The sequence below is a fragment of the Rhopilema esculentum genome, chromosome 7 (assembly GCF_057945365.1).
Source record: "Rhopilema esculentum isolate cy_ngs chromosome 7, ASM5794536v1, whole genome shotgun sequence".
In the NCBI taxonomy this organism is placed as follows: domain Eukaryota; kingdom Metazoa; phylum Cnidaria; class Scyphozoa; order Rhizostomeae; family Rhizostomatidae; genus Rhopilema; species Rhopilema esculentum.
Genome location: NC_142821.1, coordinates 5,768,402 through 5,793,346, shown reverse-complemented (window position 1 = coordinate 5,793,346; position 24,945 = coordinate 5,768,402). Strand labels below are relative to the sequence as shown.

Below are 24,945 nucleotides of genomic sequence, written 5' to 3'. Positions count from 1 at the left end.
AAGGTCTACACTCTTTTTTTATAAGAACCAGTAAATTTAAGTTCAGGCTTGTGAAATTTAAGTTCAGACTGTTCTTAATTTTTTCGAAAATCTGAGGCTGGATTGTTCTTAATTTGTTCTTAAATTAAGTGGGTGTAAGCAGTGCTTTTGCTAGCTTCCTCGCTCTAAGGAGGTGTTCGGGCCTCATTTGCCAACAAAGTGAGTGGGACAGCCTTAATTTGCTGACAAATTTGAATATTCAACGAAAAAGCACCCACACATCGCTAAAAATCCTCGATTTTGAGAAAAAACGTTGTTCAAAATTGCATTTTGCAGAAGCTCAGCCTCAGCTTGTTTTAATTTGTTCTTAACTTTTGACCTATTTTGAGGCTCGTGTTCTTATAAAATTGTTCTTATAAAAAAAGAGTGTATATCGGAAACTTGAAACAGAAAGTGATAATGAAAGAGTTGGGTGTAGAGTGCGGTGCTCGTAGTCGTAGCTGTCTCTATCCATTGTTTCCCTGTGATAAAAAAGCAACCACAACCAGTGATCCTGGACAAGATTCAAAATTTCTGAGATTAGAATGGCAACTCATGGTAAAAAGAGGACATTAACAATAGCAATTTTGTAAATTGACTTGTTTGTCGAAAGTTTGCACGCTTATTGCTACATCCTTGTTGGAATTTTCAGACCCAAGTATTTCTGGCAGAAGTGTTAGTGAATGAAGAATGGCTTCCTTGTTTAGGCCAAGGGGCAGGTCACAGCTTTCATACTGCATATCATTTCTTCGACATTACGCGCAAACTAAAATTAGGAAACCGAGTTTACCAAAACTTGTCAAGCTGGATGACAGGAGAGTTATTCGAATCAAAGGTCAAGACAGTGCTAAATTTTTGCAAGGAATGATAACAAACGATCTAGCACAACTGGAAAATGAAGACTGTAATATTATGTTTTCTATGTTCCTGAATTCTCAAGGAAGGGTGCTTTATGATGCCCTTCTTTACTCTGTTCCTAATGAAAATAGCGAATATTTTTTGGAAGTTGGCAGTGCGGCTGTTGAAGGCATTGTTAAGGTTTTGAAGATGTATAAATTGCGTGCGAAAGTAGAATTCGTTGATGCCAGCAGTGAAGTTGATGTTTGGGCAATGTTCTCTGAAAGTGGTTTGATTGAAACAGACATTCAAAGTGACCAAAAGGTTGTTGCTTACAAAGATCCAAGGCTTGATGCGTTGGGGATAAGGATGCTTGTACCCTGGAATCAGTCACCTGTTGACTTGTTAAATATTGGACCACATATTACAGTTGGCCCAGCTGTCTATGATGAGCATCGTTATAAGCTGGGTGTAGCAGAGGGTATTGATGAAATTCCACAAGGCAATGCACTTCCATTAGAATATAATCTTGCCTGGATCAACGGAGGTTTGCACAGATATATCGTAACTGCGCCAGTTTTTAAGCTTTTATCTGTGTATCCAAATTCATTTTATAGTTTTTGGTACACAAGTTTTGTGTACAAAAGTTTCCGGTCCATGCTCCCCATTGAGGCCCAGAACCCATTAATCATACCATATCAGCCTCTTTATGCTAGCAGCAGTATACCCTGGTAAAGTGATGCCAGTCTGCACCTGGCATTATATTTATCTATAAATATATCTGCAAATTTGCAATATTTATATCATACATTAACCTCAACTCAAGGCATGTTATTTCCATATGTTTTGATGTTTTCAGTTAGATTGTACAACATTGTACACTATGAGGTAATTACTAGCTTAATATATTCTTTCTTCTTGCAGTGAATTTTTCAAAAGGCTGCTACATTGGCCAAGAGCTGACAGCAAGGACACACCATGTTGGCCAAATACGCAAAAGAATAATGCCCATACAGTTGTTACCTCAGGAGAAGATTAAGGAATACCCACAGCTGGCTCCCCAAACTCCAGTTAAAACAGATACAGGAAAAGGGGCTGGCAAAATTTGTGTAATGACTGGACAATATGGACTGGGGCTTTTAAGAATAAAGGAAGTATCCGAATCAAAAAGCTTAGTAGTTTCTGATTTGAATGGCAATGAAGTTTATCTTACTGCCTCAGCACCTTATTGGTGGCCAAGCCAAAGATAATCACCAATTTGTATACTTGTAAATTTTTGTAGTCAATGCTAATTTTTGTCTTTTCTTAATTTATCTGTTAAAAATGTGAGAATGAATTTTATGAATGTTTTTTGTATGATGGTTCTTTTCCATTTGCACCTAGCTGTAACCAATAAGGCTAGATTTGTCCTAACAGAATAGGTAATGCAATGCAAAGCAAAACAATGCAGCAAAATATATCAAATAAATGCAAAACAGAGTAAGAGAGTAAAAGCAAAATAAACTTAAGCAATACAATCATTCTTAATTAACCCTGTCAAGCTTTTGTAAAAGTGATAAACTTTGAGAAGTTATTGCTTTAAGAGTAGATTTCTACCTAAATTAGAATATGAATTATAATTAATCAGAATTTGACTACATCAGGGCCTCTTCAACATACTAATATAGAGCAATGGCCTTTCCAGTCCCAGTGACTTTCCATTATCTTGAACAGTAGATTATTGTCTTCCACTTCATAAAAAAAGGCTTGCCCCACAGCTAACTTCCCATCAAATAGGCTATGGAATACAAAAGATTTAGCTCAGCACCTGAGCATATGAATATGAAGCAGGGAAATGCTTTGTTATTTTTGTCAAAAATTATCCACCTCATTCTCCTAACAGTCCATTTAAAATTTAAACAGGTGGGTTATAATTTGCAAAATTAGAAAAAGGCGATTTAAAAAAACATAATGTTTAAAACTCACTTGCAAAAAATTCCGTTCTGAAACAAGTTTTTTGCCAACTGGGGAACTTCGTCAAAAATTTTGAAACTTGTTGATAAAAAAGGGGTAGCCACCTCATCAGCAAAACCCCCTGGATGTAGTTTATGTCACTGTGTAAGAAATTTTCAGTGTCTTTAAGGTGTTTGGAAAATTTTCAACCAAACATTTTGCAAGTCAAAAGACCTACATTTTGACGCAAAGTAACAAGGCTTCAATCTACAATCTTGCTTGTATGTAACAATTCTTATCCCACGTAACATGTAAAAGCAGTTAAAAGCTATATTTTTCAAAACGGGATAGGCCTTTCAACTTTCCTTGTTTTTAGAATGTTAAACAAATCCACAATAAATAGGTTCACATCCCTTATGATGTTCAATAAAACCCTTTAAAATATGCTTTTGAATAAAGTTTCTACTTTTTATTTTGTTCTGGGCTTACCTTTGAACGAGAAGATTATTTTTTAGAACTTTTTTGATTTTTTTCAAACTCCCAGTTATGGCGAAACAAATCCTGGCTTCAAAAATTCAGCCTAAAATTGCAATTAGCACAAGTCATCATCATTATCGTTTTAAAATGATCATTATAATTAATTTTAAAAATGATAATTACAAAGTCTTGCAAAATTTACAAGATTAGGCTGAAAATTTGAAGCCATAATACGTATCGAAATATTCGAAAGAGCTAAAGTAACGTTTCTCTTCTCATTTTGATAAATAGATTTGACAGATTTTCAGCAGGTCAAACTTGTCATATTTCGCTGAGATGACAATAGCTTTTCATAACGCTTATCATTACTGACGCCCTTACAGACAATAGAAAGATTATGTTTTTTCTTAAAATTTCTAGGATAAACATAAAGCCAAAAATATACATGTGCAGTGGTTGCAAGAACATTGAGAGGAGGCAAAAACTTTTTCTCAAAGGGTAGTTTCTATGTTTTTTGGAAAGGGGGAAAGTAGACCTTTGCTTGCAAAAATTAGTGTTGCTCGGACGTAAATTAAATCGACGAAATGAAGAATAAAAAAAGAGAAGCAAAGCATGAAACAAAAGCCAGATCTTTCCCTAAGCAAAAGGGATCAATTGACAGAGATTCAATCAAACCAAACTGAAGGAATTCGCACAGAAAATTAAATATAATTACTCTCAAAACATTTTTTCGTAAAAAATATAAATACATTGATAAAATTTGTTTAAACTGCGTAAAAATTTGTACATGCGTGTTTCAACATTATTAGCAAAACAAAAATTCTTAAATACAAAGTCACACTTTTAAAATTGGTTAAATCTCTTATCTTTACTATCATGAAAGATTGAAAATGTTGTTGAAATATATCGGGTATGAGAAAGATAGTAGAGATAATGTTCCTCCATATAATGAAATTAATACTATTATAACTATGATACAATATTTGATGATATAAATACCATAAGAAATCTTACCAATCTTCCCAATGGCAAAAAATATCAAATTCAATACTTTTTATACTGTTGTGTACTGTAATGAAAAAAAACAAAGGCCCAAATTTTATGCAACGCGTAAAGACGTAATACTAACATATCTATAAATCGACAGATTGATGTGGGGCATCCTGCTTGAAAATTCAAAATTGAATGTTTTCGGTATTCAACAAAATCATGTTTTCGGTATTCAACTACACACGTTTCTTTTTATAAGGAAATTTCTATAAGAAACGAGTACAAGAAAGCCAAGAATCTTCAATACTCGAAGCAAAAAAACAAAGAACCAACTAAAGTTTCAACTAAAAAGGCATAACTCCAAAACTTTAGATCTTTGTGATTGGCTGGTTCGGATAAAACTTTAGATACCAGCAATACAAAGTTTTTGTGTCTCTAAAATTTCTCACAAAACCAACTTCATGGGCTTGTTATTCTGCGTAAAAGTTTCTAGTACTAAATAAAACTTTCTCAGCATGCAAAATTATAGTAGTGTTCAAGGAACACCGCAACGCGACGAGAATGAACAACAACAAACACACAAATAAGTGATGGCTAATATTTCGCACCGGCATATGGGGCTTCATCAGTTTCACTTTGCCTAGTACTTATCCTCAGAGAAAGTAGAAAAATGATATTGGGTCGACTAAAGGTACAGTTGAAACACAAGACAGTGCAAACGTAACCGAAAAGCCACTGACATTGCCAAGTCTATGGTGTTTGAAGATCTAAAAGTCACAGTTATCTGCTTTCTTTTTTAAATATATAGAAATCACGCTTGAAACATTTTTGGAAAAGTAAGAGGGGGATGGGAGGGAGATGTCAATATAAATTTGCAATCGATATTGGACAAGTATTCCAGCTCTATACCTAAAATAACAAACTTATGCATGGATGGACCTCTTAAAAATATGGCGATATTATAATCTGATTGGACATGATAACTGTGGACTTCTAAGATGAGCGACATTTTTTAAACAGATGACCGCAAAGGCGAAAGTGACTGACAATGGTTAGAGAGAGTTGGTGTCACTGCAACTTTTATGTTTCCCCAAAAGATTTCGAAAGTGCTGACGGCGGTGGTAGATTTGCCAACCTATTTTGAGCAGGTGCCGTCCGGTTCATTAGCTCATTTACGAGGACGGTCAACTCGTCCAGTTTTCGGTCCACTTGCCGCATCTTTCGCTCCTGCTTTTTAGATGCGTCACTAACCATCTCCTTCATTGCCTGGAACTCCGCTTCGACAGACCGCCTCAAGCCTCCGTCCTGAAATGCCGCTTTTATGTCGTCATCAATACCATCAACAACTTCTTTAATCTGAAACGTCATTTTCTCAAGCTCTCCTCCATCTTCTGTGTCATCGTCATCATAATAGTCTTGCTGCAATTAAAAGATACAATATTCGATATGGTATTTCATATCATTTACAGTACTAAGACAGGTAGTGATCTGATATACTATTAATGTATCATCGGCAAAAATTAACATACCAATGGACAGCAATGTGTGTGAATGAACCTTCTGAACCAATCCCTTTTCTTTTTGCTGAGTTGTTGCTCTACATCAAAAATTGCGGAGGCGCGTTCCATCACGGCATTGGCTTTGGCGTTGTCATAAACACGTTGAAACGTGTCAGACATCAAGGCAATGAATAAGTTTATCATAACGATACCAGAAAGGGCAATAAATGTCCCAACAAGCAACTGTGACGTCAGTCGATCAACTGCAGCAATCGAATCGAAAGCGAAATCCCCTAAAAAATGTATAAATCGGTCTAAACTTGAGAGTCTAATTCAACTTTCTACTTAAATTTCACTATATTGCCACTGTAATGTACGAGAGTTTTCAAAGTATACTGTAACGCATGCCACCATAAAGCCCCGCTCAAACGCATCCAACATTTCACCCAACATTTCACCCAACATTTGCGAACTCATGACGGATGAAGTTTGATCACGGTCAAAAACAAATTTTGGTTTTCAATGTTCGATGAAATGCTGGATGCTTTTGACCACTCCATATAAAACAATACTTTTAGTGACATCTGGTAGAATGCAATAAAATGCAAAAGTCCTTTTATATAAAAAAGGAATAAAGAAATCCGGAGCAAAGTATCTCGAGTGTGAAATTTAAAGTCACTCACCTACGACAGTTATTTGACTAACAGTATAGACAAGGTCATTAAATTTTTCCCAAGATGTCACTGGCTGAGAAGCTGCCTTCATAATAGCTGAGTTGCTTTTCCCACCAAATATTATCCAAAAAGCACAAACGTACGGAATGAACAAGAGGCAATAGACAAACAGAAACTTGAGTGTATCGTCCACAATATGACCGATCATAACAATGAAAGGACCTGGAAATCAAAGGAATTATTGTTCATTTCGTTCATTTCATACTGCCTAACAGAGTCGAATCAAGGGTATTTAGAAATGGAGAAGACAATATTCTCTGCAGGCTTGTTCATAAAGACAACGATCAATATATTCGTGGATGTAAATCTAAATGTCAGGTCATTGAATGTCAAACTTTAGTGACAAGAGAAACTTCATACCTAGAGCCTGAAATATCCGCAGCACTTTCATCAGCCTTAACCATATGAATATAAGGGCAATTGCCATGAACCTGGTATGGAGTGACTTGGCTTGACTCTCTGGCCAAGCAACAGCAACCACCCTCGACAATATCACGCTGAGAATCCAGCCATATGTCATCCAGTCAAAATAATTCCAAGCATCCTTGAAATAGGAAATTTTTGACCTTTCTACTTCATCAATTTCCTGTAATATATATTTTCGCTCCTCTGGCCATCTTGGATGGCAAAACTGCATGTCTTTTTCAAGTTCACCCTTTCTCCATTTCTTCCATTTGGCATTAGCAGCTGAAGACGCCCTGTATTCCCATAGTTCCTAATGCAACAAAAGAACTGGGTAAACACATTGTGTATAAGTATAAATATATATAACGCTATCAGCATTGCTAAAGGTGAGCGCAAATACCTATAAGCCTGCTTCTAAACTCTAAGCTTTATCAGTTCTAGTCAATCATTTTATCTCATAACCATACCCTATCTGAATTTTCTGTTGTAGCGTCCGTAAAGGGAGGAAGTAGCGAAAAACAGGCTCATGGAGTAAGTCTATACCAGACTCACAAAAAGGAGTCGAGTTAAAGAGTAAAATCAAACAGTTAAAGATCATAAAATGAAAGAAAGCGAGGAAAGAGGTTCCTCCCCTCCCATCTTACAGCTTTCCACTATTTGACTAAACTTACTGTCAAACCCAACTCTTTCACTGTGACTCTGGTAGCCCGGATAGAGGTTGAAATTAACAATTTATTCATTGTAGAAATCTGCCAACCTACCAAAAATATGAAATAAAACGTCCATAGCACTGCAATGCTTTCTAGAGTGACATTCCACCATCGCTCGGACATTGGCTTGTAGTAGCTATAATCTCTAGGTAATGACACACCAACGGTTGTCCATATGATAACAAACAACACTTGAAAGGCGACTTGCAACAAGCATCTGGTTTTAGCAAATTTTCGCCATTTCACTTCAATGAGTTTTAAAAAAACCGGGTGCATTATAAGGTCCAAGTGCTTGAATTCTAGAGTACACTAAAATAGAAAAAAAGGATTGGTATGCAAGAATATCAAGCAATGGGTACCGTACCAAAATCGTCGCAACCGTATCGTGCAAATATGATGTGATGTCAGGTTGAAGACTGTCTGTTCTGCCTATTACTTCAAGTGATGTAAACGACTTCTATACACTTAGAAGGAAAGATGTACTGAAACAGTATGGATAATGTTTATTGGTTAATCTTTTGGATTGGAAACATTTTTAACAGTGATAACGTCTTCAGTTTAAAAAGAGGCCAGTCCGACACAAGTACATGCTTTACTAGGGCATAACTGATGTTTATTTAAAGCCTCGCTAAACGCATTTTAAATCTGACTGTAGATTATTCAACATTTGTAGAGCGATGTTTAACCCCAGCGTTGGGGCTACAGCATTTACTAGAAAATCTAGATAGTGCAAAAAACCTATAATGGCGACATGTTTCGGATTGTTGGCAAAGCCCGATCGTCGTTCCATCTAGCAGTTTTAGAATCTATCTACATAAACATGAAAAAACCGCTTTTGTGTAGACAGAAAGGGTTCGTTTTCACCTTAGGACTTCATTGGTAAAATGTTCTATAGGCAAGCAGCACTGATTGGGAAACCTCAACAGTCATGTGCTCGCGTTTTCTGATTGGCTTATTTCGATCCGCAACTGGTTATAAACACTTACGTTCGGAAAGTATTGCACCACTTCGACGAACGAGTAATGGCGACGGCAAGTTTTTAAACAATATGACCGTCAAACTTCAAACCACTTTTGTGAAGCCATTAGATTGGCAACAGCCATTTCAAATTCAATTCAAACTAAATCATACCACAGTAAGAACTTATTTGAAGCTTGTACCAATGTTATCTACTAAAGTTGAAAAATACTATCAAAATATCATTGTCATCTAACAAAGTATCAAAATAAATACTATCAAAGTAGCATCGACGACAACTAATCCAGAAATAACAAAGGGCAGGTTATGATACCTCCATTGGTAATTTTGCGTAACTGGTGTCTTGTCTAGGTAACTTTGTCTCTAAATAATTCAGGTAGAAGCATTGTTTCCGGTTAGCTCGATCTGTTGAATGGAACTGGCCTATTGCTTTCTTTGCAACGAGAGGCATCTTCTGAATCATCAGTGTCATGGCTGGCAGTCCACTTGAATCACATACTCCTGCAGGGACACCTTGCTCTACCAAATACATTGCTGTTTCTGATCGATCTAGATAGTATATAAAAAAAGATTAAATCAATACAGTATTAATACAGTAACTGTTAACTGACATCACTCAGTCTAATCATAAATAAAAGTCTATATTTCTGCATGAATATTTATGCATAAACCCCTTCTGTTGAAACAAAAATCAATCACATTATCAAGAAGCATAAAAATATAATTATTAAGTTTAAAGAAACAAACGACTTTTGACTAAATATCTCCAAAAATCTAAAACAAAAAGCTATTTTAAGCTTCAGGGAAATCTGTTTAGAATCTACACTGATTACAAAAGAAAGATATATGAAAAAAATAACAACCCAAATAATATTGCTTCAAAAAAAGCTAGTACAAAGAAATATACCAAATATTCTTTCTTTAATGAAAAGCACTTGTTGGAATTGCTAGATCTTTTTAACTATCTACACAAATATATATGTAGGAAAGGTATTTGACATGGTGCACTTCCACAAATACCATCTCGTTAATTTTAAATTCCTCCACTCAGTGGAGCCTTCCTGTTACGCATTTCAAGATAGAAGCATCAAACTGCAAGTAGATTTTGCAACTCTGATTTCTGCAATTTATAATTTCTAAAAAAATCAGGAATTATATATTTACCTAACTCTGCAGCTAATTGGAGTGGTGTTCTGTTCTTGAAATCCCTATCACTCACATTTGCATTTAGTTTCAACAGCATTTTCAATGAGTTGACAGCATCATTTTTGGCAGCATAATGCACTGGTGTTTGGTTCTCATGAAGGGTTTTCGAAGTTAAATCACCTTGAAAAGACAATAAATGATTTATCAAATTGCAATGCAAATAAGTTTTTATCAACAAAAGGGCCTCATTTATGGTCAGTTTTGTATATTATTCATTTTCTTGCAATCGTTTCAAACAGCTTACAAATAAAACTTAGAAATCATCAGTTATAAATATTAGTTTTTCACTCATGATATACAATTGCTGCAAATCAAACCACCCTATTTCTTTTTCAAAATGCTCATCAGCTATATAGAGGGGAGAAAATACATCTTAAAAACATCGAAAGGGGCTAGATGAGAAACGAAGAAGCACATAAATATAGGTATTTTTGCACTTTGTCTCCTCTGTTGCAAGTATCTACAGGGTGGGCATAAAATTTAAACAAACAAGAAAGTCTTTTGGTTTTCTGCGAGCTGGGTAGATGATAGCCAAACAAAGGTGTTCTGCTTTCCAGTGCTGGCTAGACAGATATGATAATATATCATTTATAGATCATTTTAATATGCATCTAAACACAATAAATAAAAGGAATTAACTCACCACTTGACTGATCAATACAAGATGAGTGTTTTTTCATAAGGAACACCAACAAAGTATCTACTATTGCTCATTTTAATTTCTTACTTAAATCAACTGAATGTCCTGATCATAAAATCCAAAACTGTTACTTTATCAAAATTGAATTTGCAATTAGGAACAACGAACAGTACTGTCTTGATAGGTTGAAAAACTTGCTAGCCTGCGTGGACAATAAATGGAGCTGGAAATGCATATTTACAAAATTCTAAAGAATATCTTAGGCAGGGTACATAGGGAGAATAAAAAATGAGAGTTGTACAGAGTGAATACAGAGAAGGAAACTGATAAAAATTGGCAGAATGATATTAATAAGGCAGCACGTGACCTCAGTGTTAAAATAAAAATAGGTGAAAGGAAAGTTAGAGAGGCCATCAGCAAGTCAAGATGATGATGATGATGATGACAATGAAGAAAAATTATTCACCACATGTTTAATAATTCACTTCAAACCTACCTCCATTCTTACACAAAAATTCAACCATTTCTGGATAATTAACAGCGCTGGCAACATGGAGAGGAGTACGCCCAAATCTGTCAGCTTTATTAATATCAGCATTTTTATGAATAAGGAACTTTGCAACATCAACATGCCAAGCTCTTGCAACTTCATGGAACACAGTTTGCCCATGAGTGTCAGTGGCATTTACATCTGCGCCATTTTCTATCAATCCATCTACAAAGTCAAGATCTATCACATCTTCTGCACTACAGCTCCCTGCCAGTTTTGAAAAGTAGATAATAAGTGCCCGACTGTTAGCTGATGTGGCTTTTTTTCTAGAAGCTGGCCTCTCTCCAAGACTGCCTGTTAATTCTGTAGTGAATGAGCTTTTGAAATCATCAAAGTCTTCATCTTCACCAATATCAGAATCAATTCCTTTATGTGTAGAATTCAATGTCTCAAAAGTACCTTGCGTTTTAACAACACCTTTTGGTGCAGGACCTTCCCTATGTTCACCAATCATTTTGGCAAGTTTTTTACTATGTATTCTCCTTCTGGAAGATACATACTTTTGCCATTTTGATACAACATCGACTTGTGTTGTCAGTTGTTGCCATTGGGCAGTACTTTCTTTTTTCAGCTTTTTCATTTTTGGAGAAAAAGAGTCATTCAATTTAGCATAAGGAGTGTTGCTCTTTTCTTCCACTATCTAAGAGAAATAGGAACATGTGCTTGTAATTATTTGAATAGAAAGTTTCAGTTATAAATTGTCAACTTAAGAGAATTAGTTTACCAACTTACAAACCTACTTGAAGCAGTGCTTCTGCTCTAAACAAATTTTAATGTCAAAATAAAATACAACATTTCTCTCTTTCATCTGCTGCAATGCTCTGACTGTCATAGTTCTCTATGTACAATGACCTGGGGGATCGATACATTCCTGTCTGCAGAGTATGGCAGTTCTTGACGAGATCCCGCGCGTGCAGTACTCATTCACGCCATGTTTTCTGCGTGCAAACCTTTCTTTATTAATAATTTTGCGTGCAAATCTAAGTTTTTTTAATAGTCTTATAGTAAATTTGGTGTTCAATCAGAACATTTTGGCGTGCCTCGAGCGTGCGTCAGCCACACTCTGCAGACTGGGACACATTCTTTCATTGTTTTTCAAGAAACTGCTTTAAAAAGATAAAATCTGAACAGAGTGAAATTTACTTATAATTAAACAAAAATCTCCAATAAAGAGCTGCATGCATACCTGTTTCATATCGACGCTATCCTGGACTCGATTTTTACGAGGCATCGTGTGCACATTTTACGAGACTTTTCTAATATGCAGAACAGTAAGCAGATCCAAAGAAAATATTTGCTGTTTTACAGCTGCCTTGCATATTACATTTCAACCCTGTGCTTACGATGCCAGAGTAACTAATGACCCTAGTACTAAAACTCTGTTGTCATGGTGGGAGGCCGTCGCACTTCGCTAACGAAACGACACCTTCGCTCAGACACTAAATTAAACGTCAAGTGTAAAAATGCGACAACGAATTGACCAAGAATAAGCAGGACTCATTAGGTGCTTCCAAAACCTCAGCAACAACACGAGGACGTCCTTTTCAGCTTCTAGCTGGCTTCATGTGGTAACTCGATGTTCTTTTTTACAGCAGTCGGCAAATAAACTACTCCCAATGTATTTAGGCGGTTCAAAACTGTAGCATCAAATCCGTATTTTCATGCAAGTAAAGTAATTAATATTTTAATGAAAGTATATATGCTGTGCGGCTGACAAAGCCAAGAGAAGTACGTGATCCCTGATCTGCTGGAGAAGCATGAAGATCCAGCGATTGTTGCCTTGGCGACATAGAAACTGTTGTTGAAGTTGTGATCATGATTGCCATGATTCTTCCTCAGGATTCCTGGCATAAAAATTAGCGTGATGCTGGCAGTGAAGGAGGGATGGGGAGAGATGGGGGGGGGGGGGGGGGGCAGGGAAAGACTGGGAGAGAGGGGCGGGGAGGGAGGGACTGGCGATTCTTCTTTGTAGCTCTTATTTTTATCGCAGTGGAAAAGGCGAGTAAGCTTTAGGGATGCCGCAAACTAAAGAAAAATTAACTTTTTATGGTAGTCCCCAAATCAGTGGTGGCGCTAGGTTTCCTCCGACAAAGGGGCTAGCACTTCCGACGGAGGGGCTAATTTTTTTAGAGAACGATAGGGCTAGGGGGCGACAAGGAATTGTAAGGGTACTGGAGACCGAAGGCGAGCGTTGCGAGCCGAAAATTCGGGGGGTCCGGGGGTACTCCCCCGGGAAAATTTTGGTGGCTACACCCATTAGATTGGCTAAAAATGCTATCAAAATGGTGTAATCGTGTTTTTTACTACGTTTTTTGACATATTACTAAGGGCACGTTTGCCCCCTCCCTTGCCCCTCCTAGCAAAGGGCAGGAGGGGCGCTTGCCCCCCCGCGCCCCCCTTCTCCGGCGTCCCTGGAAATTTTTTTTGAAAGCTGCCTCTAGATAAGCTTAAAACTACTCTAAATCTTTACAACTCATCAAACGTTGCCAATTCAAGTAGGGCCTATCTTTGGAAAGTATGAATTTAAATAAAAAGCAACCAACTGAACTTAAGGAAAACTGGAACACAACGTAACTTTATAGGAACAGACCTAAGCGGTGGAATACGCACTTCTACATATCGAAAATTCAAGTCCAAGAATCAAAATTGTTTCACAGAGCAATTCTACTCTTCGGGAACTTAGCCTTAAATCTGTCTTTTTTCTAATTTCCGCCAAAACTTAAAAAATTCGCTCCGACAAAAAAAATTCAAGCATAATTTATCTTCCGACGGAGGGGCTAGCCTCCTCCGACGGGGGGGCTGTAGCCCCCCCTGCCCCCCCTCTGGCGCCACCACTGCCCCAAATACACTCTATTTATATAAGAACCAGTAACCTTAAGTTCAGGCTGACTGTTCTTAATTTCTTTGTTTAAAATCTGATGCTGGATAGTTCTTAATTTGTTCTTAAATTAATAGGGTGTAAGCAGTGCGATTGCTAGCTCTTTCGCTCTAGCGTGTTCAGGCCTCATTTGCCAACACAGTGAGTCAGGCAACCTTCATTTGCCGACAAGTTTGAATACTCACCGAAAAAACACCGACACATGGCTAAAAAACTTAGTTTTCGAGAAAAAACGTTGTTCAAAATTGTATTTTACAGTAGCTCAGCTTAAGCTTGTTCTTATTTTGTTCTTAACTTTTGACCAATTTTGAATCTCGCGTTCTTATAAATTGTTCTTATAAATAAAGAGTGCAATTCCTGACTGAAGACTTAAGAATATGTTAGGTTAGCAAAAGCATGAGGCTTTGTCACACTACCCACCCTCAGCAGCTGACTTTGTTTGAACAACGATGAAAACTGAAAAGGCATGCTAATGCTTTGCGTAGAATCGTCAGTGACTTGAAATAAAATGCAATTTTAGGGGGAAAAATTAAACGGTTTCACCGATTTCTAACTTTAAATTTTGCAAGAATTGAAGGCAGCCAGGCACTGTGTTTTCAACACTTTAACCCAAATTTGATATAGAACACAGAGGTTCAAGGGGAACAAAAATAATAGAAAATTTCCATTTCTAAGTACCAGGATATATTAAAATATCAAGTTTGTTCGTCATTGGACCAACTTTTGACATAATTCAGTTTAAAAACAAAAGTCCTGGAAACGTTCTACATCGTCAGGAAAGAACTAAAGAAACATTTGTTTTGACAATTTTTTTCCCGTTTTATACAATAAAAATACTCATCCCCACTGCAAGAACATGATTGACTACAAATCACTTATAATTGGTTTGAGAGATAGGTGACAACCCCACCCCGCCCCCCCACAGATTCAAACTCTGTAGGTAAATCTTTGAAAATGGAAGTTTTGTAGGCAAACTCTTGAAAGTTGTGAACCCATAGATGTAAGGAGAAGTTGTTTTCAGTTTATTGGGTTCCTTACAGTTCATGAGCTGCGTACCAGATAGATTGACAAGATGAAAAATCGTGCAAGTTGCGAGAAAAGCATAGAACGTGAAGAAAATGCACAATTTGACATGCGTAATATTTCAGTTCAGTTCAGTTTTATATTTTAAAATCCCTCTACATACAGCATCTTTTTATTCAACATTACAAATAATTACATACAATGTTAACACATTACTAATAACAATAAATAGCGATTACATAAGATGTTGTTTGTAGAGGAATTTCTTTAGGAGGAGCTCTCTCAGTAGATAAACTAATCAAGGAGAGAGCACCCCCTTTCCTAGGGTAGTTTTAAAGTAATTGATCATTTACATGAATGACAAAACTATAAATTTTGCTTTAAAATCAAATTTGATAGTTCTTGTTGAATAAAAAGGTTTTAAGCTTTTGAGAAAAACTGACAACAGACAATGATCTTTTTATATCCACTGGGATATTGTTCCAAGATTTAGCACCAAGGAAACGTACAGACTTGATACCATATTGTAGAGTATTTTTCCGTATTAAGAAAATGTCATTTTTTGTGGCTTACCGTGTAGCATATTGATGAGTATTTGACACAGATTCAAAGAAGTTGTGAAAGAAGGTTGAAATCGCCTAAAAGAAATATTTATTTGCTTGTGACAGCTGCATTAGAAAGAATTTCTAGCAAATAGGTAGTGAGGTTATCAGGGTTAGAGTTTGGATGGCGATACAAGCAGCAAAATAATAAGTGTTTTTCCTTTTCTATTTTCAACCTCAACCCAGACAGCTTCATAATCTGCAGTGGTATTGTTCAAGTCAATCTGTCAATTGGGGAAAGACCAGCTTTTACATAAATACAAACACCATCATTCTGATTGTGTGATTGGCCAGAGAAAAAGCTGTAACCAGGAATCTCAACATTGGTTTTCATTGGATTTTCAAAAGAATCCTAAGTTTCAGAAACTCCAAAAACATCAAATTTAATAGACAGACTCACAAAAGTAGAAACAAGCTCACCATAGTGACAAGACAGACTTCTGATATTCATATGTAGCAGAGAAAAATCATTTTGGGAATGCTCATGATTAGAAAGGTCCTGTAATGTGTGATAAGAGGAGTTAGTATTGACAGGTAAACGCTCAGCAACATCATAGTCTCCAAGGTTGGGCAAATTCATAAGATTTGAGGTGATCTGGAAAGATGGCGCTGATTTGAGAAAGGATGGGATATTCACTTCATACAAGTTTAATAATTCAACATCGTCAATTGTTCAAAAAGGAACAATTGATTCATTTTGTGCTATTGTGCATGTAAGGCAAAACCATGGAACTTTGTGAACTCTATTGATAATTGCTGTATACTCCGATAAAGAAATTTCCTTACATTTTATGTCGAAACAAGAATTGCAATAATGGCAGGAGAGAAAAGGCTTATCTGGTATGTTTTTGTGGCAAATGCCACACGGAGTTGTTATTTCAGGCATCTAAACTGATGAAAACATGATATTAATGAAGTAAAAACAACAATTCTGATCTTTCTTTAAAAGATCAACAAACACTGTAAGCAACACAACAGTTAGGTTCAGCAAATTAACCGAAGGATACTTCATGATCACTACTGTCATTTATAGAGCTTGCCCTATGAGAAACTGATAGGCCTAGGCTACTAGATTTTGATTTGGTCTACTTGATTTGGGTTACGATAGCTGTTGTTTCGCCGATTAACTCTATGACATCATCCCATGATTTCTCTGTGACCTTGTTTTCGCTAACACCGGTAATTCTGACATTGCTACGGCGGCTCTGATTATCCAGATACTCCAACTGATACTCAACTTGGTCAGCATGATCATTGATTTCATTCAGGTTCTCACTGTGCATGGCGATACTTTTTTCCACGAGTTGTATCTTCTAGTAGTCTAATAATGCTTAAGGAGTCTAATAAAATAGGAAATAGACCCCTTCTGACAAATGCCCTCTTGGGTTATTTTTAGACTAGGGAACATGTGCCGAGTCTACGGAACACATTGTTGTGCTATATTTCTTCTTGTTAGCTTTACAACCAACTTTGTAAACCTGCATTATTTGATAAACAGAAAAGCTCAAAGAGGTCCCTCAACTTGTAAATATGCTAATTTTAGACAAGGGGTACTTGTGCCCAGTCCTTGGAAGACATTATTGCTGTTAGTACCTTCCTGTTAGCTATAGTGGCACAAAATTTGGTAAAACTGTATAATTTGAGATGATAAAAAAGATAAAGTGGTTTCCTTACTCAGAAATACCCATAGCGCTATTAATAGACTAGAATACCTGTACCCAGTCCACGGAACACGTTATTGTAGCAACCTTCATACAGTTAGCTAAACACTCATGAAACTTGGTAAACCTTAACAGTTTGATATGCTGAAAAAGTTTAACATTATCCCGCAACCTAGAAATACCCTTTGCTTTTCTTAGACTAGGGTACTCTTGCCTAGTCCTCGGAAGACGTCATAAAAGTAACTTGCTTATAGTTAGCTTTATGATTATAATTTTTTAAACCTGAATAGTTTGATAGGCTGGAAAAAGAGATCTTCAAACTAAAATATCCCTTGTGCTGTTTTCAAAGCGAGGATTCTCATGTCTGGTATGCTAGTGCTTTCTAAAATTTCCTGTTAAAATAAGTAAAAACATACAGCGCAGTATCATGCTGTATTCTATCCATCTACGTTACACTCTGCAATACAGTTGCGAAGCTCTGTGCAAAGCGCTTGACTTTAGAGCACCCATGTTTGCTTTTGCAATGTTTCAGTTCACTAAGTGCTTTTGAAGCTTCATCTACCTTCGCCCAGGAAGGAGACAATTTCTTCAGCCGTTTTCCAACCCCAAAAAGAGACATCGGGAAGCGTTTGCCCCTTCTGGCAGCTTTGTCCCTAGACATACCTAGAAGTACAATGTTATAATGAATCACATAAAAAAGGTTCTTAAGATAAAGTAAGTCCTCTTTCTGAAAAAGGTCCTCTCTCTTTTGCACACTTTCGTATGCTAGTTACCGAGCAAAAGGCTGATACCATTTATTCAGGCATGCATAAATTTCACTAAGGAATCAGGCACGGAAATGATATGCCATCCTGTTTACCTTTCAAATATTAAAATGATCTGTCATATTGCAAACAATATTTAAAATGGGTTTTGCTTGATATGCAGTCCGTAGCGAGTGTTGGGGTAACGCGTCCATAGACGTTAGTGACACAAGATCAATTTCTCTAGACTTCTTGGTAAAAAGGAATCTTCTACATTCGTTGATATCTGTTAAGGAACTTGATCGGTAGTACATGAGGATTGCAAAGCGTTGTAAATGTGCAAGATCGTCGTCATTGATGCTGCCTGGTCTATTTAACAGTTGCTGAAAAACTTTAGCTTCATCAGAATATGCTTTCCAGCATTACCATGTAATTGCTTTTCCTTTCCCCGCAAAGGAGGCGGGCACCTTATCACAACAGGTAAACGCATAGCAAAATAACAGAGCAGAAGATTTGTCTTCTCCAGGTGAAGATACAATGGTATGGACAGGAAACAACCTTCTATTTTTCCCAGCTCTAAACTCTTTCCAAAGCTTGCCTAATACAAGGTGAATGAATCTTGAATTCGCGATTATGAAGACATCAGTATCGACCGTGTTTGTGAGGATTTATGAATATTCTCCTTGCAAACAATGCTTTGCATGCAAAAAAGCGATTTTATGATTGCTTCCTGGTGATTGTAAGGACCAAGCTCGTCAATCGGAACCAGTGGTTGGAACCTTTGCCATAGCTGTGCTCACGATAGTCTTCCCTGGTACGTTTAAGTTGACAATGACTTATCATAAGAAAGATCTCAAAGTCAGTTTTAAAAATTCTCTGACTTCGAATATGAAAAAATTGAAAATTGTCAATTTTTAAAAAATTGTATTGCTCGAGTCAACTCCAAAGCCTCAATTTACATTTCCAATATCATGTTAGGTGTTTTGGATAAAATTCAATCTCGAATTTGGAGAAGCGATCCAAGTCATTTTTTCAAAAATTCTCTGACTCTGAATATGCAAAAAAAATTAAAAAACCATCAAATTTGACAAAAAAAGTTTCCCTCGAAACAACCTCCAACGCCTTAGTTTACGTTTCCGACACCATTTTAGGTGTTTCGGATGTAATTCAAGATCAAATTTAGACAAAAAGGTTCTGAGTTATTTTTTCAAAAAATCTGACTCTGAATAAGAAAAAAAATATAAAAATCATCAATTTTAAAATTTTTTTTGCTCGAGACAATTTTAAATGCCTTAATTTACTACGTTCTCTACACCATTTAAGGCATTTCAGATAAAATTTAAAGCAATTTTTTGAGAAAATGATCCAAGTTATTTTTCAAAAAATCTCTGACTTCGGATATGCAAAAAATGTAAAAAATCAACTATCTTCGAAAAAATTCGCTCGAAACAACCTCAAATCCCTTAATAAACATTCCTGACACCATTCTAGTCGTTTCAAAAAAAATTTTGAATCGGATATGGAAAAAATTTAAAAAGACACTAATTTTTAAACAAATTTTATTTCGCTGATAAAATTGCAAATGCCTTAATTTACGTTCAAGACACCATTTGCGGTGTTTCAGATAGAATTCAAGCACCTATTTTGAAAAATACGACTTAAGTAATTTATTCAAAAAAATATCTGGAAACACAAAAAATTTAGAAACTTGTCAATCTTTATAAAGAATATTTTTTGTTAGAGACAATAATAACATTGAAAATATACCTTTTTAACAAAATTTCGAGACTTCTGTTTGAAATTCCAAATGGTATCTGAAAGAAACAGTTAATGCGACCTTTCAAAACTACACAATATCAAAAAGTTTAAATGCTTTAAATTATGTTCCGACCACATCAGGAGGGGTTTCGGTGAATTTCTCGGTCAGATTATGGAAAAATTACCATGTCATTATTGAAAAAATCTGTGACCCCTGAACTGTATAAAATTTTAAAAACAAAATATTTACAAAATTTATGAAATTTACAAAGTATGATACGTCAAAACAACCTGAAATGCTTGAAAAAACTTTTCGAACACAATAACAAGTGTTTTTAATGAATTTCTAGGCCATATTTGAAAAAGGAACTTAGTCATTTTTCACAAATTCTATGACCCCGAACCTGTGAAAAACTTCAAAAATCTGAAGATTTTGCAAAAATAGTTTTTCGCTGGAGACAACCTAAAATGCTTGAAAAAACGTTTGGAACACTATAAGAAGTGATTTCGATGAATTTCTAGATCATTTTTGAAAAAAGGAACTGAGTCATTTTTCACAAAATCTATGACCCCGGACCTGTGAAAAAACTTAATGAAATCTGAAAATTTTGCAAAAATAGTTTTTCACTGGAAATTACCTAAAATGCTTGAAAAAACGTTTGGAACACTATAAGAAGTGATTTCGATGAATTTCTAGATCATTTTTGAAACAAGGAACTAAGTCATTTTTCACAAAATCTATGACCCGGGACCTGTGAAAAAACTTCAAAAATCTGATAATTTTGCAAATATAGTTTTTCACTTCAAACAGCCTAAACTGCTTGGAAAAACGTTTGGAACACTTTAAGAAGTGATTTCGATGAATTTCTAGATCATTTTTGAAACAGGGAACTAAGTCTATTTTCACAAAATCTATGACTCCGGACCAGTGAAAAAACTTCAAAAATCTGAAAATTTTGCAAAAATAATTTTTCACTGGAAATAACCTAAAACACTTGAAAAAAGGTTTGGAACACTATAAGAAGTGATTTCGATGAATTTCTAGATCATTTTTGAAAAAAGGAACTAAGTCTATTTCACAAAATCTATGACCCCGGACCTGTGAAAAAACTTAATAAAATCTGAAAATTTTGCAAAAATAGTTTTTCACTGGAAATTACCTAAAATGCTTGAAAAAACGTTTGGAACACTATAAGAAGTGATTTCGATGAATTTCTAGATCATTTTTGAAACAAGGAACTAAGTCATTTTTCACAAAATTTATGACCCGGGACCTGTGAAAAAACTTCAAAAATCTGATAATTTTGCAAATATAGTTTTTCACTTCAAACAGCCTAAACTGCTTGGAAAAACGTTTGGAACACTTTAAGAAGTGATTTCGATGAATTTCTAGATCATTTTTGAAACAGGGAACTAAGTCTATTTTCACAAAATCTATGACCCCGGACCTGTGAAAAAAGTTCAAAAATCTTAAAATTTTGCAAAAATAGTTTTTCACTGGAAATGACCTAAAATGCTTAGAAAAACGTTAGGAACACTATAAGAAGTGATTTTGATGAATTTCTAGATCATTTTTGAAAAAAGGAACTAAGTCTATTTCACAAAATCTATGACCCCGGACCTGTGAAAAAACTTCAAAAATCTGAAAATTTTGCAAAAATAGTTTTTTCACTGGAAATTACCTAAACTGCTTGGAAAAACGTTTGGAACACTTTAAGAAGTGATTTCGATGAATTTCTAGATCATTTTTGAAACAGGGAACTAAGTCTATTTTCACAAAATCTATGACTCCGGACCAGTGAAAAAACTTCAAAAATCTGAAAATTTTGCAAAAATAATTTTTCACTGGAAATAACCTAAAACACTTGAAAAAAGGTTTGGAACACTATAAGAAGTGATTTCGATGAATTTCTAGATCATTTTTGAAAAAAGGAACTAAGTCTATTTCACAAAATCTATGACCCCGGACCTGTGAAAAAACTTAATAAAATCTGAAAATTTTGCAAAAATAGTTTTTCACTGGAAATTACCTAAAATGCTTGAAAAAACGTTTGGAACACTATAAGAAGTGATTTCGATGAATTTCTAGATCATTTTTGAAACAGGGAACTAAGTCTATTTTCACAAAATCTATGACCCCGGACCTGTGAAAAAAGTTCAAAAATCTTAAAATTTTGCAAAAATAGTTTTTCACTGGAAATGACCTAAAATGCTTAGAAAAACGTTAGGAACACTATAAGAAGTGATTTTGATGAATTTCTAGATCATTTTTGAAAAAAGGAACTAAGTCTATTTCACAAAATCTATGACCCCGGACCTGTGAAAAAACTTCAAAAATCTGAAAATTTTGCAAAAATAGTTTTTTCACTGGAAATTACCTAAACTGCTTGGAAAAACGTTTGGAACACTTTAAGAAGTGATTTCGATGAATTTCTAGATCATTTTTGAAACAGGGAACTAAGTCTATTTTCACAAAATCTATGACTCCGGACCAGTGAAAAAACTTCAAAAATCTTAAAATTTTGCAAAAATAATTTTTCACTGGAAATAACCTAAAACACTTGAAAAAAGGTTTGGAACACTATAAGAAGTGATTTCGATGAATTTCTAGATCATTTTTGAAAAAAGGAACTAAGTCTATTTCACAAAATCTATGACCCCAGACCTGTGAAAAAACTTAATAAAATCTGAAAATTTTGCAAAAATAGTTTTTCACTGGAAATTACCTAAAATGCTTGAAAAAACGTTTGGAACACTATAAGAAGTGATTTCGATGAATTTCTAGATCATTTTTGAAACAAGGAACTAAGTCATTTTTCACAAAATTTATGACCCGGGACCTGTGAAAAAACTTCAAAAATCTGATAATTTTGCAAATATAGTTTTTCACTTCAAACAGCCTAAACTGCTTGGAAAAACGTTTGGAACACTTTAAAAAGTGATTTCGATGAATTTCTAGATCATTTTTGAAACAGGGAACTAAGTCTATTTTCACAAAATCTATGACCCCGGACCTGTGAAAAAAGTTCAAAAATCTTAAAATTTTGCAAAAATAGTTTTTCACTGGAAATGACCTAAAATGCTTAGAAAAACGTTAGGAACACTATAAGAAGTGATTTTGATGAATTTCTAGATCATTTTTGAAAAAAGGAACTAAGTCTATTTCACAAAATCTATGACCCCGGACCTGTGAAAAAACTTCAAAAATCTGAAAATTTTGCAAAAATAGTTTTTTCACTGGAAATTACCTAAAATGCCTAGAAAAACGTTTGGAACACTATAAGAAGTGATTTCGATGAATTTCTAGATCATTTTTGAAAAAAGGAACTAAGTCCTTTTTCACAAAATCTATGACCCCGGACCTGTGAAAAAAGTTCAAAAATCTTAAAATTTTGCAAAAATAGTTTTTCACTGGAAATTACCTAAAATGCCTAGAAAAACGTTAGGAACACTATAAGAAGTGATTTCGATGAATTTCTAGATCATTTTTGAAACAAGGAACTAAGTCATTTTTCACAAAATCTATGACCCGGGACCTGTGAAAAAACTTCAAAAATCTGATAATTTTGCAAATATAGTTTTTCACTTGAATTGGCCTAAACTGCTTGGAAAAACGTTTGGAACACTTTAAGAAGTGATTTCGATGAATTTCTAGATCATTTTTGAAAAAAGTAACTAAGTCATTCTTGACAAAATCTATGACCCCGGACCTGTGAAAAAAGTTCAAAAATCTTAAAATTTTGCAAAAATAGTTTTTCACTGGACATTACCTAAAGTGCTTGGAAAAACGTTTGGAACACTATAAGAAGTGATTTCGATGAATTTCTAGATCATTTTTGAAAAAAGGAACTCAGTCATTTTTGACAAAATCTATGACCCCGGACCTGTGAAAAAAGTTCAAAAATCTTAAAATTTTGCAAAAATAGTTTTTCACTGGAAACAATCTAAAATGCTTGGAAAAACGTTTGGAACACTATAAGAAGTGATTTCGATGAATTTCTAGATCAATTTTGAAAAAAGGAACTCAGTCATTTTTGACAAAATCTATGACCCCGGACCTGTGAAAAAAGTTCAAAAATCTTAAAATTTTGCAAAAATAGTTTTTCACTGGAAACAATCTAAAATGCTTGGAAAAACGTTTGGAACACTATAAGAAGTGATTTCGATGAATTTCTAGATCATTTTTGAAAAAAGGAACTAAGTCATTTTTCACAAAATCTATGACCCCGGACCTGTGAAAAAAGTTCAAAAATCTTAAAATTTTGCAAAAATAGTTTTTCACTGGAAATTACCTAAAGTGCTTGGAAAAACGTTTGGAACACTATAAGAAGTGATTTCGATGAATTTCTAGATCATTTTTGAAAAAAGGAACTAAGTCATTTTTCACAAAATCTATGACCCCGGACCTGTGAAAAATATTCAAAAATCTTAAAGTTTTGCAAAAATAGTTTTTTCACTGGAAACATTCTAAAATGATTGGAAACACGTTTGGAACACTATAAGAAGTGATTTCGATGAATTTCTAGATCATTTTTGAAAAAAGGAACTCAGTCATTTTTGACAAAATCTATGACCCCGGACCTGTGAAAAAAGTTCAAAAATCTTAAAATTTTTCAAAAATAGTTTTTCACTGGAAATTACCTAAAATGCTTAGAAAAACGTTTGGAACACTATAAGAAGTGATTTCGATGAATTTCTAGATCATTTTTGAAAAAAGGAACTAAGTCATTTCTCACAAAATCTATGACCCCGGACCTGTGAAAAAACTTAAAAAATCTGAAAATTTTGCAAAAATAATTTTTCACTACCTATAACACTTGAAAAAAGGTTTGGAACACTATAAGAAGTGATTTCGATGAATTTCTAGATCATTTTTGAAAAAAGGAACTAAGTCATTTCTCACAAAATCTATGACCCTGGACCTTTGAAAAAACTTAAAAAATCTGAAAATTTTGCAAAAATAATTTTTCACTGGAAATAACCTATAACACTTGAAAAAAGGTTTGGAACACTATAAGAAGTGATTTCGATGAATTTCTAGATCATTTTTGAAAAAAGGAAGTAAGTCATTTTTCACAAAATCTATGACCCCGGACCTGTGAAAAAACTTAAAAAATCTTAAAATTTTGCAAAAATAGTTTTTCACTGGAAACAATCTAAAGTGCTTGGAAAATCGTTTGGAACACTATAAGAAGTGATTTCGATGAATTTCTAGATCATTTTTGAAAAAAGGAACTAAGTCATTCTTCACAAAATCTATGACCCCGGACCTGTGAAAAAAGTTCAAAAATCTTAAAATTTTGC

The 24,945-nt window shown here is 34.9% G+C and overlaps 2 protein-coding genes and 1 long non-coding RNA gene across 5 annotated transcripts in view; 1 reads left to right on the top strand and 2 right to left on the bottom strand.

Annotated features, from left to right (window-relative positions):
- The first annotated feature begins 501 nt into the window (after window positions 1–501).
- On the top strand, window positions 502–2,207 carry LOC135683161 (iron-sulfur cluster assembly factor IBA57, mitochondrial). Its single transcript, XM_065198342.2, has 2 exons — window positions 502–1,402; window positions 1,780–2,207. The coding sequence occupies exons 1-2, from the start codon at window positions 709–711 to the stop codon at window positions 2,103–2,105; spliced, it is 1,020 nt and encodes a 339-aa protein (XP_065054414.2). The 5' UTR covers window positions 502–708; the 3' UTR covers window positions 2,106–2,207.
- A 1,829-nt stretch (window positions 2,208–4,036) lies between these two features.
- Window positions 4,037–12,764, bottom strand: LOC135683013 (uncharacterized). The gene is made up of 9 exons (XM_065198139.2): window positions 12,163–12,764; window positions 10,923–11,616; window positions 9,745–9,906; window positions 8,894–9,129; window positions 7,654–7,911; window positions 6,848–7,202; window positions 6,437–6,649; window positions 5,784–6,046; window positions 4,037–5,673 (listed from the first exon to the last, which is right to left on the bottom strand). Exons 1-9 carry the CDS (start codon window positions 12,205–12,207, stop codon window positions 5,335–5,337), a joined length of 2,565 nt encoding a protein of 854 aa, XP_065054211.1. The 5' UTR covers window positions 12,208–12,764; the 3' UTR covers window positions 4,037–5,334.
- Window positions 12,765–14,822: 2,058 nt separating this feature from the next.
- LOC135683017 (uncharacterized) overlaps window positions 14,823–24,945 on the bottom strand; it is a 39,568-nt gene continuing 29,445 nt past the window's right edge. For all 3 annotated transcript variants that reach the window (XR_016143877.1, XR_010515747.2, XR_016143879.1), the window contains 2 exons: window positions 19,651–19,697; window positions 14,823–17,803 (listed from right to left, as the gene is read on the bottom strand). This is a non-coding gene — a long non-coding RNA (uncharacterized LOC135683017). The remainder of the gene's footprint in view (window positions 17,804–19,650; window positions 19,698–24,945) is intronic.